General features: G+C 38.2%; 1 protein-coding gene across 17 annotated transcripts in view; it reads left to right on the top strand.

The window, feature by feature from the left end:
- Picalm (phosphatidylinositol binding clathrin assembly protein) overlaps positions 1 to 15039 on the top strand; it is an 82384-nt gene extending 67345 nt beyond the window's left edge. For 11 of the 17 annotated variants that reach the window (XM_032893249.1, XM_032893248.1, XM_032893247.1 and 8 more), the window contains 4 exons: positions 1235 to 1294; positions 2407 to 2511; positions 10587 to 10688; positions 12063 to 15039. In XM_032893249.1, the coding sequence (XP_032749140.1) occupies positions 1235 to 1294; positions 2407 to 2511; positions 10587 to 10679 (258 nt within the window). In that variant the 3' untranslated portion in view covers positions 10680 to 10688; positions 12063 to 15039. The remainder of the gene's footprint in view (positions 1 to 1234; positions 1295 to 2406; positions 2512 to 10586; positions 10689 to 12062) is intronic. The other 6 variants (XM_032893246.1, XM_032893245.1, XM_032893239.1 and 3 more) reach the window with 1 other exon arrangement.
- The last annotated feature ends 4120 nt before the right edge of the window (positions 15040 to 19159 follow it).

Raw genomic sequence — 19159 nt, 5'->3', positions numbered from 1 at the left:
GCTATTCCTTGTTTTCACATCAGATTTTCAGTGTGCCACAAATTATTCCTAGCATCTACTGATCTTCATGGGTGTGTTGCAGAATTGATTCTGATGGTGGCATGGGAAATACCAATTTTTCTTTCTTGCTTTAATATTCCGCCATTTGCTGCCAGATGGCTGGGTGTCTGTGTGTATCTGTGCTGCCACCATGCACTTGATGACCTTTGAATGAAGGGAAATGTTGACTGTGGTAATGTTTAAATTAACGATTGCATGTAACCTTCCAGGCTTCTGCTGTACTTGGCAGTTTGTCTTACTGCTCTTGTAGATCTTGGTTTTGCAGTAGGGAGAGACCAATACTCCCTACATGCTCACCTAAATACTAAACTCCACTCTTCAGTGTTATTTTTATAGTTACGCTTTAGTTAACTTCATGCATATGTTCAAACTGCTGCATAATTTCATGTTTTCAAACATTTTAGCTGTGTTCTTGGTCTTTTCACCTGTATTCAATTTTAGCTTTTTATGAGAGAGATGTAGGGAATATTGTTAAGACAGCAGCCATATCTAAAATAGTATGTTTCTAGTATGTTTACAAGTCATCAATAAAAGAAGTAGGACAAGGACTCACTAAAATATCACTTACAGTTGTTCCCCTTAAATATTTGATAGTTTTAGAACAAATTAAAAAGTTAAAATACAGCTACCTATGTGAAAGCTGTCATCATAGGAGTAGTAACTCAAGGTCTCCCTGTGTTTTTTTTTTAAACATAATGATATGGGATCATTAGGGTTTTTTCCTTCTAGTACTAAAGAAACACATTAAGAAACAGTCCATATTATGTTCTTCTTGATAAACATTTTTTATGAAAATGATGGGCTTTAGAGTTTGGAACTTTTGGATATTTTTAAATACCTGAAGACTAATTTGTTTTCTTATTTTGGTATAGCTGTGGATAGGACAAGTACTCTGTCAGAGTCTTTGAAAGCTATAAGCTGTAAAGTATGTTGTGTTCTTAGACTAGGTCGAGTCTAAGCTTAAGTGGTTTTTTTTTTCTTTTAACAATTTTGCTTTTCTGCTAATTTTGAATTTTTCTCACTGAGTATTAATTCACAGTTTCCAGTAATCATTAATGTCACTTAATCATAGCTGTCTTAGCAATTTGTTTTAAATAGGAATCTGACAATCCTTTAAATGCATGAGATACAGGAATTAACATTTCCTGTTTTACTTTTTCTTTTGCCATATCAGGCACCCCCTGTAATGGCCTATCCTGCTACTACACCAACGGGCATGATAGGATATGGAATTGTAAGTATATTTCTAAATATAGTTTTTGGAAAGTAGGGTAATTAGATTAAAAAAAAAAGTAGTGCTTAAGAACCTAAGCATTGCTTCCATAAGTATCTTTTCCAATATTTGTTGTAAAATAGATATTGATTAGTATGCCCCAGCGTTAGTAATTTTTTTCAACTCATAACTTTGTGTGTATGTGGGTTTGCATTACAAAATAACTTAAATGTTAATGTTAGCCTCTATCTTGTTACAAGTAATACCACCTTAATACTATAGAATTGTATAATTGAGTTATTTAGGGGTAAATTTAATGTGTTGTAGGCCAGAATGATTTTCCAGTGACAACAATTGTTGGAGTACAAAACCAGTCTTTGAATCATTCATCATTCCCACACTCTGTCCTCCACATGTATATTTACACCTATACACAGGAACATGTAACACCTGTACATATGTACACACACACACATCAGCCATCATTTATGATCATTTGCATAGTGGCATAAAACTTGATTTGATACTCAAAAGCAATTGGGTTGCTTTGAAATATGTTACATTTAGATGTGGAGCCTATAGTTTTCTCTGTACATAGACCCTGAGGACCTGGATACTTGGGAAACCTTCCTCCTTTGCCATTACCTCCTCCCCTTCCTCTTCCTCTTTTTTTTTTTCCGCCTTTTTGATCAGAATATTTTTTTGCTTTACTATAAAAAGGTTAAGGTTAGCAAATCTGTTGGATAGAAAAAGTTAGGCTTTACTTGCTTTTTTGTTTGTTTTGTTTTGTTTTGTTTTTGAGACAGAATTTCTCTGTGTAGTTTTATTAGCTGTCCTTGAATTTGCTATAGCCTTGAGCTCTAGAGATCCATCTGCCTCTGCTTCCCGAGTGCTGGGATTAAAGGCGTGTGAGCCAACACCACTTGTCTATTTTCTAAGAGTGAGCTTTATTGAAAGTGGTACTCTTTTAAAAAGTAGATATTACTCTTACTTGCACAGAGAATAATTTGTCCTTATAGTCAGAGCAAAGGTACTGTTAACCTTTCCTTCCTGTTAGCCTTTGTGTTTACTTCCTCCAGAGTAATGAGTATGTAAGCCAGCTTTTCTTAACTTAATATCATTGTATTTTTTAGCCTCCTCAGATGGGAAGTGTACCTGTAATGACACAGCCAACTTTAATATACAGCCAGCCTGTCATGAGACCGCCAAACCCCTTTGGCCCTGTACCAGGAGCACAGGTATTAATGACGTGCATAACTGCTGCAGTATGCTGATTGGAAGGGCTCTGGAACACTCTCCGTTTCTCTCATTCAAGAGAGATGTGAAAGTCTACATTTTGTCATGGATATTACTTGCTTTTTGTCTTCCTGATACAAGTACTTTTCAGAATATTGATTAATTCCAGAGAAGTGACAAGTAGATTATAGGTTTTATAGGTGGGAACTTGCTTATGGCTGAGGAATTGCATTTTGTAATTGCATTTAAACCCTCAAATCCCCTTACCTCAGAGCATTACATCATATCTAATGGCTTAGTATTTGCTTTAAGTGTTGCTCTGGGAATGTTTACTGACTCTTAGAAAGCCTACAAAAAGTTTGATTGTTACTTTTTCATTAGGTAAGTTTTTGTCACTAAAACTTAGGGTAAAAATAGGGAACAAACAAAAAAATAGGGACGAACCATTAATAAGGCCATGCTGATTTAGATTTTTTTAAAGGAGAGACTCTTTGTATAAATGCTGCTTATGCTCTCCCTATTCCTGATAGTTACACTAAATGTTCTCCTTAATTTTATTCTTTTGGGGCTTGGGGAGGGCACATTAGAGCAGTATGGGTTTTGTTTTTTGTGTGCTATTTGATGGTCCCTTATGAAGTGCAGGCAGCTCAGCCTTCCATGTGGCTTGTTCAGTACATATAATTGTTAATGCACACCTTGGTTTCCTAGATGGCTTTCAACGTCAAGAGGTTGGGAGACTGTAAATTTGAAGTATATTTGAACATAGAATATTCAGCAGTTAACTTGTATTCCTTTTCCATTTCTATTCCTAGTAAGTAGGCTTACTAGGATATACAGTGTTACAAAGATAGTCTCTGTTTGATAGATAGCAATGAATAGGAGACCATTTCGTATCTGATCTTGTTTAGATATTAAAATCACTGATCCATGTTCTTACCTATGTTGAACATAAGCTTTGCTACTGAGCTACATCCCAGCCCAGTCCCACTTCTTTCTTTGTTGTGGCGCATGTTCATCATTCAGTCCCTTTTAGAGATTTTCACTTGTTTATCATACTTAAAGGGGAGTATTAAGGTCTTTGTTTTGTATCTAACATTTGCATTTTCCCAGATGTTTATGTAGAAATTTGGGTTCTTATAGGCTTGGATTTCCAGCAGTAGTTTATGCTCATTTATCTTTCTCTACTTATTATTATATAATATTATGAGAAAATTTACTTTGGTAATCAGATTTAGTGCCATAAATGAAAAATTGATTCTGTAGCCCTCGTTATATAAGTTAGTCATATAAACAGTATTATGAGTCTCAGCTCTAAAAATCTGTTGCTAATAAAACAAATGCAGTGGAAGGCCTTACTTTCTGTTTTCTTTTTAAAATCCTAATTAATTGTCTTATAGCCAGAAAGCGTTAATAAAGCCTTGGGTGGCCCAAGTTTTACAATGTCATCATAGTGAACTTCAATAGCTCTGAGTGTATAGAAAGTGTAAGACTACATTTGTTTTATAGTGTGTGCTAGAAAAGTTTGTAATTTTAATTTTTTCAAACCTTATTTTTAATGATAGTTCTTAAATGCTTTAACTTCCCTTGCAGCCCACCATCCACCAGAGGTAGTGGGAAAGAAAGGATATAGGGGAAGTGGAGTTGTTTAGAAAGGTTCTTTGGAGCAACTCCTGTCTGTGTTGTCTGGAAATTGGCACTTTAGTTCATAGGTTAGCAGCAGCAGCAGCAGCAGCAGCTCAATCCACTCACAAACTTTCATGGATATACAGTTTAGTAGATTCGGGTTAGCAACAGCAGTGAGATGACTTAGCAGATACAGCCTGGTCTCGGCCTAGGCTTGAATCAGTAGGAACATCAGGAGAAGTTCTGTGTTGTGCCTCTCTCAGGGAAGCGAAGATCAGCAAAGATGTGAGACCATTGCACAGTGCATTCAAGACACAGCATTGCACAGCTAGTTGTACCAGCAAGCCAAGCTCTGTCTGTGTGTTCTGTATACCCTCCAAACAGCTGTCTTGTAGGTGCCTTGCCTCGCATGTGCATCCAATTAGCTCGAGTCCGCAAGTCCTGACAAATGGATCTTAACATTAACTACACAACGTAAGGCAGACCAAGTCCTTTCACATCTTTTCTCCTGTGTCTGCTTCAGGAGTCTGCCTTAGTCTTTCACCTATATCCCCTTTAATGAAACATTCTTTCACGTTTGCCTCAGCAAAACACCATCCAACTGATTTTCCAAAGAACCCATGTTTCCCCTTCAAATTTCTTTGAAAGTTTCATAATATCATTTAAAATGTATTATGTTTATGGGTAGTTTGCCTGCATGTCTATGCACCGTGTTCCTGCCTGGTGCTTACAAAGGTCCAAAGAGGGCATCAGATCCCCTGGAATTAGAGTTGTACACAGGTGTGAGTCACCATGTAGTGCTGAGAATTTAACCGAGGTCCTCAGGAAGAGCAGCAAGTGCTGTTGACCATTGAGCAATCACTTCAGCTCTGATGTCATTTAAACTTTTTTCTATAAATTAAATATCATGATAGAGTTGAGTTAAATAAACAGGAACTTAAATTTGATTTAAATATGTGCATTATGTGCTACGGTAACAAAATATGGCAAGCTTTGTGGGTTAATACAGCAACAGATTATTTACTTTCTGTTCCAGAGGCTGGAATTCTGAAGCTGTCCTCACATGGTATACTCTAGAAAAGGATTTATCCTTGCCACTTGCTTCTCTTTTTTTTTTTTTTTTTTTTTTTTTTTTTTTTTTTTTTTTTTTTTTGAGCTGGGGACCCGAACCCAGGGCCTTGCGCTTCCTAGGCAATCGCTCTACCACTGAGCCAAATCCCCAACCCCGCCACTTGCTTCTCATAGAGACAACCAAAGGATGGGACTATCTTTAATAGAAAACTGATGGTGTACAGGACAATATATGTATAGTCCCATGCTATTAAATAGATTTGAAAGTTCCACTTGTGATCTGACTGTGCTCTAAACACCCTGAAACAACTTACTGTTTCTGAGACTGAACTTCAAGGCTGGTTCTCTGGGATTCTGGAATAGAACTGGTTGTTCTCTCTAAATATTTTTTGATGACATCAGCTTTAAGAGAATGTGTTTTCTTAGTGTTACTATGTAAAACACACAGGTTGAGTAACGTACAGTGAGTTGAAATGTGTTTCAGTGGGAAATCCAGTGTCAAGCTGCTTGCATACAGCTAAAGCTTTCTTGGTCCTTCTTAAAATAGTGGGAAGGGCAGAGGTCATGAACACACAGCCTGAGGGAAGCCATTCCTGTAGTAATAAATGCACTGTGTGTGTGTGTACACATAGAGGTTGGTTGATTTAGGGGCTGAGAATGCAGTCGTTTGGTACAGCATTTGCCTAGCCTCTCATTATAAAAGGAAGGAAAGAAGGAAGGGTAAGGCAGAGGGAATGGATGTAACTATTAGTATCAGAATGTAGAACTCTTAAACTCCCACTACATGAACTAGACAAATAATGTTATAGGGCAATGGGTTCATTATTACAGAATTGGACTAGCATCATGCTGTGTGTTCATGATTTCTCCCCCTCCCCCATAAAGAAACAGTTTAACTATTTTCTGTTCCAGAGGGTTGGAGGGGTGGGTGTGACAGACAGACAGACAGACAGGTAGACAGGTGTCATACACTGAAACAGTAGCAAAGCACATACCTTTCATATCTCTATAGGTTGAATTAATATATTTCTATACTAATAAACATTAGGCGTAAAAATAAATTTAAGTTATTAAATTTAAACTTAGGGAAATTCTGATTTTCTCTTATCTGAATTTGGAGGTCATTCTGTACAAAGGGTTTTATCCACAAAAAGATTTTTATACATTTTAGAATGGTCATAATATGTAAGTCCCTGGTGATAACTGAATAAGAGAGGTAAAATAATGTTGTCTTCACCTGAAGAACCTTAAGGTGAGTGCCATTTGGAAGCACAAGTGAATAATGAATAGTTGAGTGAGCGTCTCTAAAGAGATCATGGTACAGGCGTAGCAGACAACCAAGAGCTACACAGATGCAGGGACTTCTGATGGGAGCCTTCACACACCTAGGTTAATGTTTGATGATCAGTGCTGGTTGTGAATGAACTCATTTGAATTACTGATTTATGCCAGGCAGTAACCACTCAACCTTTATGACTACCATAAACATGGGCTACAGGTATTAAGGGCTTAAGTATTCCAAACTCCAGTTTATAAATGAACCTGAATTCAGTTCAGTTTGTCTTTCTATAAATCCCTGGTGAGTCATTCCAGGCCAAGAAGCAAGGTCCAGTTTTCTCTTGAGTTCTGTCTTTGTTCTTATAGAAAAGTCAAAGGGTCTATAGAATTGACTTTCACTATGCAGTCTTTTGCGTTAGTGGAGAATGTAAATGTAAGGGTATAAAGAAGTATTTCCTTCCTTACATGTATCTGTTTGTATTGTTCTAGTTTTAATTGTGAGAAGGGGTCTCATAATAGCCTACTCTGGCTTAGACTCCTGATCTTCTTGCCTCTTCCCTTGACTACAGGCCAGTGATACTGAACCCAGATTTTCTCTAAGAACTTTAGGTACAAAGGCCACTACTTACTAATGTCTTAGAAATTTTATTCTCGTAGACTTTTTTGGGGTGCTGGGGATTGAACCCAGTCTCCTTCAGGCTAGTAAGTTTTCTGTCCCTGAGCTATACTCTTCAACCCTCTTTTAAAGCTATTTGTAGATTCTGAGACAGAAGAAGTTTCACTAAGTGTTTCCATCTGACCTGGAAATTAGGATTCTTGTGAGGCTCTCTGGTTGACAAGCTAGCCCCTCAGCTTCTCATAAGACTGTTGGAGCCTGACTCTAAGCCTGCATTATTTTCTTGTTTCTGCAGTTTTTTCTTTGGTAGTAAACAAGAATAAGGAAGCAACCATTTTTATTTTAAGAAGTTTAATTTGTCAACTTCTTCAAGTATATTATGAAGTATGTTTTGAAATATTTGTCTTTTCTTAATTTGTGATTTCACTGCATTAAGCCAGACAACTATGCTTTAAACCAAAGAGCTTTCTAGAAATTTTTATTGTTTGCTCATTTTTGTGTGTATTTTTACTAAAATGTGTGGAATGTATGTGTGCATGGGAAGGGGTGTGTGCTGGGGCAGATGTGTGTAAGGAGAGGATGGCTTGTGGGCAGCCTTGGGACATTGGCTCTCTCCAGCTCTGCATGCTCGGGGCAGCGCTTTCCAGGCCTGCAGCTGTGCTTTCTGCTGCAGAGCCATCTCCTGCTCCGTGGCTTCTCCATATTGATTAGCGCTGGGAGTTCCAGTTGAGAGTTATTTCCATCTTCCATTACTTGTAAACCTTAGTAGTTCTGTACACATGCTGCTCTTTGCGTTATTTCATTCTCCTGGTTTTTAAAGAAGTGTGTCTGTGTTGGAGCAGTTAAGGAGGTATGTTTAATTATGAAGTAAGTCACTCTGATTTGAACTGACTCATGACTATTAACTGGGACCTCCAGATAGAGAATGTTATTGGAAATGTGGGTTAAGGCATTTTCTGTTGTAATTTTGTTTGTTACACACTTCTGTAGTGGTATATTTTGTAATAGTTATAATTATTTTATACCAGTTTGAAAATTTGATTTTAAGATGAATCTGACAAGTTGAGTTTTTAAAATTCTTTTTTTTTTTTTAATATATTATTAATTTTTGCTTTTTGGTGTTCCTGGTCAATTTTAAGCTAGGTTCTTTAATTTACTCAAAAAAAAAAAAAAAGAAAGAAAGAAAGAAAGAAAGAAAGAAAGAAAGAAAGAAAGAAAGAAAGAGAAGAGGGTCAGCACTTTCTCTCAGGTGACTTCTTCACACTTGAAATCATGCTTCATCTTAACCCCCTTGAGTGTCCTTGTCCCTCTATCCCTTTTCTTTCTGTTTCCTTTGGGTAGCAATGTGGGCAGCATGTCTTGTCCTTGTCCTTATTCCCCCTCCATCTGACTACCTTCCCACCAGTGCAGGCTTTGTTTATGCGGTTTGCTGGTGATGGGAAAGGATGGGGGCAGGATGGGTGCTGGGCGGGCATCCTGGGCCCTGGAGTGTAGTGCAGCAGCCAGACCACTCTGGGAAGTGGTTTTGCCTGTCTCAGGAGGATAATGCTAGGAACTGTAATGTAGAGATAAGTGCACTGATCGTGAGTTTTGATTTCCCAAGGTAGATTGACCCTTTTCAATGTGGTGTGTAAAATTCTAGGACTCCTGGCAGCATGTTCATGATTTTGAAATTATAGTGTCTCTTTTGTGTTCTTCGGGGACGTTTTCTTCTGATGCTATCAGGTCTTCAAACTGCTACTCACATGAAAACACGATTTAAAGAGACATTTTAGTATGGAGCTCTCATAAAAAAGTGTCACTTAGATACAGTATACAATGAACAGATTTGTTTGTAAGTGAAGTTAAGAGTGGAAGGAAATACGAAGGTTTGCCCTTACATCTCAGTGATTAATGAGTATTTGAAGTTCTTTCCTTCTCAATGGTCATCTGTTCAGGGCCTCAGGAAGAAGGTTGGGGCATCTTTCCAGTTAGAAGTGCTTTACTCTGTCTGCCCTTGGAGTGGCAGATATTACAACCTCTACCCAGGACAGACATGTTGCCCTGTCTTCCTGTCTATAGCTCCATGTGCAGGTCCATTATCCTTCTGCCATCTCTTCTTACTGTCTTTGAATGTATATTTCTAAAACAGTATGTGGATTGGGAAAATCTTGATGGTCAGAATAACAAAAGATGATTTTCAGATTTGTAAGTCGGTTGGTTATAACCCTGAATAGCAAATTGCTTATACTGGTGAGATAATATTTCTTGAAACTCATTGCTTAATCATTCTTACGGTGCTTTTCTTTAAAGCAAAACAAAACAGAAGCAAAGAAGGAGATGTAAAACCAAATTTAAAAGAGATGAAAATAGGCTGTGGTAGCACACACCTTTAATCCCAGAACATGGGAGGCAAAGGCAAGCAAATCTCGTGAGTTTGAGGCCAACCTGGTCTACAGAGTGAGTTCTAGAACATGCAGGGCAACAGAGAGAAACCCTGTTCTGAAAAATAAGGGTGGGGGAGCGTGGGGGGTGGTAATTTTTAAGCCAACAAAGAGATTATCTTTTGTGACTTCAAATTATTTATCTAATTTAAAGGTTGGGAATATGAATTGAAATTGATTTACTTAATCAATTTTAATTTAATACTTAACTGAATATCCCTAAATAGAGTTCTTTTCATAATGACCCTGTGATTGTAAAGTCTATGACGATATAGTGAGGGAGAAACAGAATAAAACTTTTCAAAATAAAAGTAGCTTTTATGTTGGGTTTAAAATACTTATAGATCATCTTGATGAAACACTTGGACATGTGCACAAGTAACATCTTAATTGTTCAGAAAAACTGTCTTGTCTCTGGTAGTAAAGATAATGTTACTTGGTGCAGTGGTCAACTTCATCCTCAAATTAAAAGAAGGGGCACGTTCTGAAGGTCAAATGAACGTATTCAGACTGGAAACAGACCTTGCCTGTTTCCCTTATTCAGAGATTTCTATGCTTAGTTCCCATGGTGTGGGCCCCTGCTTCAGAATATAGACCCTTCTTCTGCCCAGTGGGCAGAAGGCAGGAAGGGATATTTGCATTTGGAAGTGTGGGATCTGAATGGAAGTCAGTTTGCACAACTGGACAGATGTCTGGAAACAGGAAACAAGCTTCACTATTTTTTTCAAATCACACAATTATGCATCCTTTCTTCTGTATGCCTTTCTCCTCCCTGATGCTAAAAGTCTTGACTTAGGTCAGTTTATATCAACTTTTGTGGATAAAAGATTTTCATTTCATGTTTCAGAGGCACGCATTTGCTTTCTGGAAAACCATGCCATTGAATATCTTTAACTTGACATGCAATAGCTTTTTTAAAAAAAAAAAAAAAATCCCATTTTCTACAAAGGCTACCTTTATATTTACTAAAGGTGACAAAACACCTCTTCCTTCATTACACTTTCTGCTCTCATGTTCTGTCATTCTGAGATCTTTTTCTTCCCTGTCTCTGTCTTCTTTCCCCCAGCTGTCGGCAGCATCCAGCCCCTCAAGGCACAGTCCTCACAGAGCTGCAGGAAAGGACCCCTTTGCAGAGCTCTCTCTGGAGGACTTCTTATAAGTCACTTAGGTATTGCTGCGTGTGGGGGAGATGGGGATGTGGATACTTAAGCAAAGATTGCCAACACTGGATACCATGCACCCTTCTCCTTTGTTTATTTAAAGGAGTCTGCATTCCCTCTGTACCTCAGCTGCCTCCTCCTCTTCTGTTCTTTATGTGGAGAATAAAAATAGTTCAAGATAGGATGAAAGAAGAAGCCACCTTTGGAACATAGCTTTAACATAGTTAAAATTAGTGAGATCGGGGGACCATCTTAACACAAGCATCCACTGCTCACAGCCACTGGATGTGGCCAAATATCACCCTTAAAAATAAGGTGTTTGGTCATCCTTAAAAGAATTGTAGGGAACGCCCCACTTTTACATCTCGGTTAGGAGTAGCTTTAGTTTTAGTTCTAGCAGCTATGGCTCATGATAAAAATTCATTTATGTCATTTCTTTAAAGAGTTGAAATTTTAAAACAAGTACTGAATTTTGTGTGTTCCCTTTGTTCAAGATAATAACTTAAAATTTATTTTGTTTGGTTTCTTTGGTTTATTTTTTGGTCTTGGAGTTTTTTTGTCTGTTTGTTTTTGTTTTTGTTTGTTTGTTTTTTTTTTTTTTTTTTTGTTTTTGAGACAGGGTCTTTATGTAGTGCTGATTGTCCTAGAACTCATTCTGTAAACCAGGCTAACCTCAAACTCAGAGATCCACCTACCTCTGCTTCCCAGCTACAACTTGTTTTTTTAATTAAGGACTACAAGGATATGATCCATACCACTTTTATCTTCTGGAAGACAGTTTAATGTGTTCTTCTTGATGCCCCAGACCCAGGACACGTTCACCATCTAGGTCTTTGGCAGTTTGACTCTTACTTGGCAGGTACAGCTACCTCAGATTTAGCTGCCTCAGGTTAGGCAGTTGAAGAGAAATGAGTGAGGCATTTTTTTGAGTAAACAGTGACTCCTGACTGAAAAGTTTCTTTATAAATACCTCAGATTTTTCATTGTATTAGCAAAGAGTTGAATCAGTGCAATGTTACTTTTTCCTTTATTCTCTAATTATACATTTTGGAAATAATTTACATTTTGCTTTCCCAAATAAGTTACATAGGACATTTGTGCTTATGGGTCAATATTGTTAATTTAAGAAGAGTTTATTGGTCTTCTCCTGTCATCTTCACACTTCTTGCTTTTTAGTAACTAGGAAGATAATTAGAATACTACGCTGCACTGATTGAGTTCTGGCACATGGAACTGGTGATGCTTTTTTTGCCATCAGGGTCTGTGATAAGCATGTTATCTCTACGCTGGTTGAATGGTGAAGGCATAGAGTGTTTTTCTCTGTGAGAATGTCATATAATGCAGTGAGTTAACTAATTTATATTATGACTTTGTTTTTCCAGATACAGTTTATGTAACTAGATGGAAGAGAATGGAATTACTCCAAGAATAGAAGTGCACAGGTGGCGACTCCTTACTTCCAGCAAAATCCAAACTGCTGTCTCTGAGACTCTTCCTCCATTAGAGCTCTCCAGTAACCCATGAAGGCCCACGACGGGATGGGACTAGTTTATAGGAGAGCGTTGTCAATACCATTTATAAAGCCAAGAATTGCCATGATTTAAGACTAAGATCTGTCTTTTTGGTGACTAACACTTCAATTCTTTCAACTCCTATTAATACCCATAATCAGTAACCTACCAAGAAAAGCCCGTATTTGGAAAGTGTGGAGTTTGTGTTGGAAAAGCTGCCTGGAGAGAAGAGTTGTGTCCTTTACCATATTCAACAGGACTCATTGGGGGATCAAAATCATAATTTTAAATTATGCATTATATTTCTTTTCTCCACTCCTCACAAATACAGAAACCATAATTGAAGTTAACTTTTCTTTTAAAAAAAAAAATTATATTCAGTTTGCAGTAGACATTCCTTAAGTATTTGTATTTATTTATGATTATCAATTTTACATAACATTAATATTATATCAAACCTCCTTAAGAAAATGAGTATGGATGTTCACAGTATGTTTGATTTTTATCTACAAGAATGAATCTGATTCAGAATGCTTTTCAGCTGACATACAGAGCACTAAATACTTTAAGGCAAAACCATAGGTCTGAATCTCTTAAGAATTCTCAGTCTCTATGGGATGTAGGGACGCATTATAAATGCATTAATCCTTATAGTCAATCCTGTGCCTAGGATTTTGCAAGGGAACAGTTCACTGACTAGGAAAAGCACTACATTTAAATTCAGCATTAGTGCACTGGGAAGGATCGTTACTGCTTTGTGCTTGGCATGTCATTATTTCCCACTTGACATTAGGGCCTTTCCAGATGAATGTGAGGAATTGCTTTCACTTCAAGACTTTCCTTCTTTTCAGTAAAACTTTAGGAGATGTAATGGGGAAAAGGGAGGGGGACAGAAATCCTTGAACTTTTTATTTGGCTTGTGCCATGTTATGATCATGTACCTTTTAAATAAGGGGAGATAGTATCTTTAAAGTCAGTGTCTAGCCAAGAGCTTAGCTAATGAAGAATTACACTGCACTGTTGACCGGTGCATTCTGTACATACATCTTAACGCCTGGGGTGAGAGGGGCCTTAAGAAGGACAGGTCATTGTAGGAAAGCAATTCTGTACATGAGTTAAGCATACTTGTTGCATTGTCTCTGCAGATTCTATTTTTGTTTACAATATTAAAATGTATGTTAGCAAATGGGTGGATTTTCAAATAAAATGCAGCTTCCACAAAACATGTTATGGTATTCTGGTTTGAGGTGCATTCTCCTTTTTCCTTTCATTTTTTTTTTTTTTTTATTACCAGTATCATCAGTTTTTTGCTAGTAAAATTATGCCCAGGAAGTTATATCTGCTGGTCAAATAAAATGTAAAATTTGTTTTATTTAAACATACAAAAAGAATAATGTTTGAATTCTTGTTACCATCTGGACTCACTTAGAAACATTATACTTGTTCACTTTCCTTTCTGATTGGATGCCTTCAGTCAGGTAAGTTAAGAGAGAAAGTACTCTTCGGTGCATAATATTGTGTTTGCTAAAGAATATTTGTATCATGTAGCATAGTGAATAATAACCAGCATCAGTGCATCAGAGAGAGATTAAAAGCTGTAAACTGCTAAGTGTTTGTTATGGTGTGGAAAAATCATACAGTCTTTAGCCAATGTGTTTTTGTTAATGACTGATTTTCAAATTTCGCTATTATTAAAATGTTTCCATATAAACTGAGAAATTGTATTTTAAGTTAAGAGTCCTTAAAATAGTAAATTTTGACTTATTCCATACTTTGAATGGGTATTTTAAGGTATGTGACTTAAATTCTCTCATGACCTTACTTTGGTAGTATGTGCATACGAAGTGCTTTATAAGCACCTCCATTTTATTGTTTAAATACTTTTGGGCTCTATTGGGTAAGAATTACTCACATTCAGTGTTTGTCCAGGGGGTTAAATTAGCAGGTGGAAGAGGTGGCTAATAGTGGCATGGCTCATTGACTTGCTGTCATTCATTAAAAGCTGTGAACTGCTAATTGTATCCCATTCATAGCCCTTCATAGGGCACTTCTTTGAGGGTAGATATGGCTATCTATCTTGAGACAAGTAAGGCTGACTACAGAAATGGAGAAAATGTGCAGTTAGAATGTTCTGGGAATCATTTCCTGGTAAGCTCAGATTCAAACTAAGTACCTGCTATACAGAGTTACAGTTTGTGCTGGTAAGCAAACCCAGGGCTTTCCTCTGAGCTGCATCCCAATCACAAGAGATAATTCTAAAGTTGGTTTTGAAATAATTCTGAGATTTACCTTGGGAAGCAATCTTGGCCATATTGAGCCTGTTCCACTTATGTACCCTGCCTACCTTCCTTCAGACTGAGACATTTGGTGGCTGTTCTGTGCTCCATTCACCTGGACTTTAGGGAGTCTAGAAAGTTCATTTCCTCCTCCCAAGAACATTACATGGAAGCATTAAACACACCACACTGACCCTGTTGAGTAGCCAAGTAGCTGTGTTTACACCACATACTCATCTCTGATTATTTTTGTCATGAACTACAAAGTTCCATTAAACTACTCAAGAGTGGTTTTAAGGGCTGGGGAAAAAAAAGTTGCAATAGAATTGAATAGACTAGAAGTCCCAAGAAACAACCATCACTTGAGGTAGCCGGACTCTGATTGGTATTCATAATCACGGTCACTGGGAGCTAATACTTCATGAGTCCTGTTGATGACAATTGTGATATCAGGTAGGCTTACTGGCCTATTTGTAGTTTTTAAGTTAAATGCTGTGTGGTATTTAGTATAAACTCGATGGTTGAACTTTTTATTTTTGATGCTGTTTCAATAAATAAATAGTTCAGGCTTCCTTCAGTCTCTTAGAAATCTTTGTGCTTCTGCCTCTTGAGTATTGGAAATAGAGACATACATCATCACACTCATGTCACTGATTGAATTTTGACCCTAATAGTGCTTATGCTATGTCTCTGGGCTTTTTCATAACCACTATATAGTACATGAAATTATTAAATGGGATGATTTGGAGTGGGGGAGTGAATAAGACCATAAAAAGACTGAGCTCATCAAGAGATAGTTGTTGACTTGATCTCACAGCCAGCAAAGCTAAGTCTCCAAGAATCAAAGGAATTTGCCAGAGATTTGATGTGGGGATAAACGGGACTCCAGACGTTTGAGCCAAAACTAGTACAAACAAAGCATTTTTCATTTTTATTAAAACAAGCAAAATGAGGTACTATTTGCAGTTTGTTTAAGCAAAAAAAAAAAAAAAAAAGTGAAGAGAAATATACCTGGTCTATGTCTTACTCTATTTGGTCATGTGAAAAGAGTGAGGAATCCTTCCAGACCTTTTCACTTTTCCTACAGAGATCATGTGACCATGCCAGCATTCCTTCATGTCCCTGCTTTCAAGTGTATTCAGTTATCATAGTGTATGCAGTTCTTCCTAGAAGGCTACCTTGTTGGTAGAAACATTCCGCATCCTGCCCCACCCATAGTTCATAGTATCTTCATACACCTTTTTGGATGAGCATCAGCAATAGTAGTCATAAGGTTTTAGAATGCTATTTCCATCTTTAGAAATTTACTCAAGGGGCTTGAGAGGTGGCTCAGCTGTTAAGAGCACTAGATGCTCTTCGTAGGACCCCATTTCAATTCCCAGCATCCACATAGCAGCTCAAAACTGTAACTCCAGTTTCAGGGAACCTGGCACCTTCAAACAGACATCCATGGAGGCAAAACACATAAAAATATTTTTTTTTTTAAATTAAGGAAAAAATCTGCAGATAGTAGTTGTGGTAGGGGACTTGTTTTGAATTACATTGTATAGCACATAAGTAGTAGTTATCTCTGAGGACAGAATGACAATAAGGATCTATGCTACTTCCAGAATCTCTTCTTCAAGGCCACATGTACAGTATGAATGAGTGAAGTGTGTCAGCATAATAAGACTGTAGCAGAAATGTGCTAGGCTATATTGCTTCCGTTTTAGATCTGAGTCATTTTCCCATTCTGACCAACCAAAGGGAGAAAATACTACTACTACCAACCCCCAAAGAGGTTTGGACTTAATGAGACGTGAATATTGGTCCACATCCTTAGACTTAATTCAATCAACATAGAAGGAGGCCTTCCGCTCTTCCATCCATGTTGTTTATTTTTCTCAAACGTAAAAAAAAAAAAAAAAAAAAAAAAAAAAACTTCCCAAGGCATGGCAGCACACAGCTTTAATTCCAGCGTTTGGGTGGCAGAGGAATCGGATCTGAGGTTGAGACCAGCCTGATCTACAGAGTTCCAGGACATGTAAAGCAGTTACACAGAGAAACCCCACCACAAAAAACCAAACCCAATATATTAAGGTTTCCCTTCTCCCAGTTTCTCCCCACCTCCCATCCCATCTAATCTACTCCCTTTCTTTCACTCATTAGAAAATAACCAGGCTTCTAAAGGATAATCACATAAAACAAAAACTAACATCAGAATTGAGCAGACCAGAGTAAAGAGCCCAAGAGAAGGCACAAGTACCAGATCCACTTGTTTTCATGTTTTTCAGGGATCCCATAAAGTGCTAAACACGGAAGGCAGAGTATAGATATGCAGAGAACTTGTAGGGAAAAAAGGAAAGGTATAAAAATATAAATACTTTTTTTTAGAAAAGAAAAGCCCCTGCCCCAGCACTGTGAGATTAGGGACCTCCAGAGGTGCTATTGAGTTCTGTTGACCATCTACTGCTGGGCATGCAGCCTGACCTTAAGAGCAGTTTCCCCAGCATGCGCTTATCAATTGGAGATAGCTTCTGGGTTAGGGATGGGGAATGTGTCTGAGTCAGCTCTGGGGCCCTGTGTGTGCTGCCTCAATCCAAGTTCAGAAAAGCTTTGATAACGTTGATTTAGAGGGATTTTTCTAGGCGTCCTGTATCCTTTCTGACTTTTCTGCCATCTCCGTTGCAGGGATCCCTGAGTTCTGAGGGGAGGGATTTGCTGGAGACATCCCTGTTAGAGTTGAGTTGTAGGTCTCACTACATAATGTCTAGTTTGTCTCTATTTGTTCCCATCTGCTGCAGGAAGAAGCTTCTGTGATGGCTGACCAAGGCACTGGTCTATGAGTAGAACAGGATGCCTATCTAGTCTCAGGGTTTTGATCACGCAAGGAGTGTTAAGTTACCAGCTCCATCTCATGGAGTTCGTATAAGTCAAATCAGATTGGTTACTCCCATAAGCTTCCTGTCACCATTGCCCAAGCATATCTTGCAAGCAGGACACCATGGAGGTAAAAAGTTTTGTGGCTGACTTGGTGTTTACATTTCTTTTTTGGTAGTGTTCAGAGTACCTTCCGGTACCAAAGACGTAGGATATGGGGTGCAGGCTCTATGTAGGCACCAGCTCCACTTCTCCATGTTCAGTGAGTTGAATAGGTGGTGTCTAGCAATGGAGCCTTGCTGTCAGTTGTGGAGAGCAACCTGTAATCTGGGCAACAGCCTAGGTTGTCTGGGATTCTCTTGGGACCTCTTTGGCCAACAACTCAATTAAATGTAACCCAGTCCCAGTACTGAAAGCTGCTTTAGTGACAAGAGATGGCAAGTTGAGGCCCTGTCTCCCCCATTACTTGGTGATTTCATTTAGACTGCCTTTGTGTGTGTATATATTTTGGTAAGTTTCTGTATCAGGTTTCCAGACTAAGGCCCTCAAGTGGCCCTTAATTTTACTGTGGCTCTGTATTCCCTTCCTTGTCCACCTTTTTTCTCCCCCTCTCCACCTTATCTTCCTGTTCTAGCCCTCCCCATCCTTTCCTAAGGAGGTCTGTCTCCTAGTCCCTTACTCTGTACTTAATCTCTGGTTCTATGAATTGTAGTTTGGTTATCATTAACTTAAAAGTTAATATCCATACATATTAAGATACTATATTTGTCCTTTTGAGTCTGGGTTACCACACTCTGGATGATTTTTGTATTTCATTCCATCTGTTTTGTGATTTAATTTTTTCTAAACATCTGAATGATATTCCATTGTGTGAGGATATTCCATCCTCATTTTCTATATCTGTCTTAGTTAGGGTTTTACTGCTGTGAACAGACACCATGACCAAGGCAAGTTTTATAAAGGACAACATTTAATTGGGGCTGACTCATAGTTCAGAGGTTCAGTCCATTACAAGGTGGGAGCATGGCAGCATGGTGCAGGCAGAGCTGAGCTCTAACTCTTCATCTAAAGGCTGTTAGTGGTAGACTGGCTTCCAGGCAGCTAGATGAGGGTCTTAAGCCCACATTCACTGTGACACACCTACTCCAATAGGACCATACTTTCTAATAATGCCACTCCCTGGGCCGAACATATACAAACTATCAGAGTATCCGTCCTTCTGCTGAGGGATGTCTAGGTTGTTTCCAATGTCTGGCTATTAGGAATAGAGCAGCAATGGACAGTGACTGAGCAAGTGTGTCTGTGGTAGGATGAAGCAGCCTTTGAGTGTATGTGCAAGACTGGTATAGCTGGATCTTGAGGTAGATCGATTTCCATCTTCCTGAGGAGCTTGACCACTGATTTCCACAACACTGACCACAAGTTTGCACTTCCAACAGCAGTGCCCTTCCTCTGTATCCTTGCCAGCATGAGCTGTCACTTTTATTCTTAGGCATTCTGGCAGGTGTAAGATAAATTCTCCAAGTTGTTAAGTGTTTCTCAGCCATTTGAGTTTCCATTTTGAGGAATACTATTTAGATTTGTACCCCATTTTTAAGTTTGGTTTTCTTGCTATCAAATTTGTTTTTATATTTTGGATATTTACCTCAGACTTTTTATAATTGTGAGGTTAGAATACTTGTTTCAAGGTGCTGGAGAGATGAGCCAGCAGTTAAAAAGCACAGGATGCTCTGCAGAAGAGTTGAGTCAGATGTCAGTTTGATTCCTAGCACCCTTGTTAGAATCTCATAACTGACTACAGTTCCAGGGGAATCGGATGCCCTCTTCTATCCT

This window comes from Rattus rattus, chromosome 2, assembly GCF_011064425.1.
Source record: "Rattus rattus isolate New Zealand chromosome 2, Rrattus_CSIRO_v1, whole genome shotgun sequence".
NCBI classification, from domain to species: domain Eukaryota; kingdom Metazoa; phylum Chordata; class Mammalia; order Rodentia; family Muridae; genus Rattus; species Rattus rattus.
Note: the sequence above shows the minus strand (reverse complement) of the source record. Positions and strands in the feature narration are given on the sequence as shown.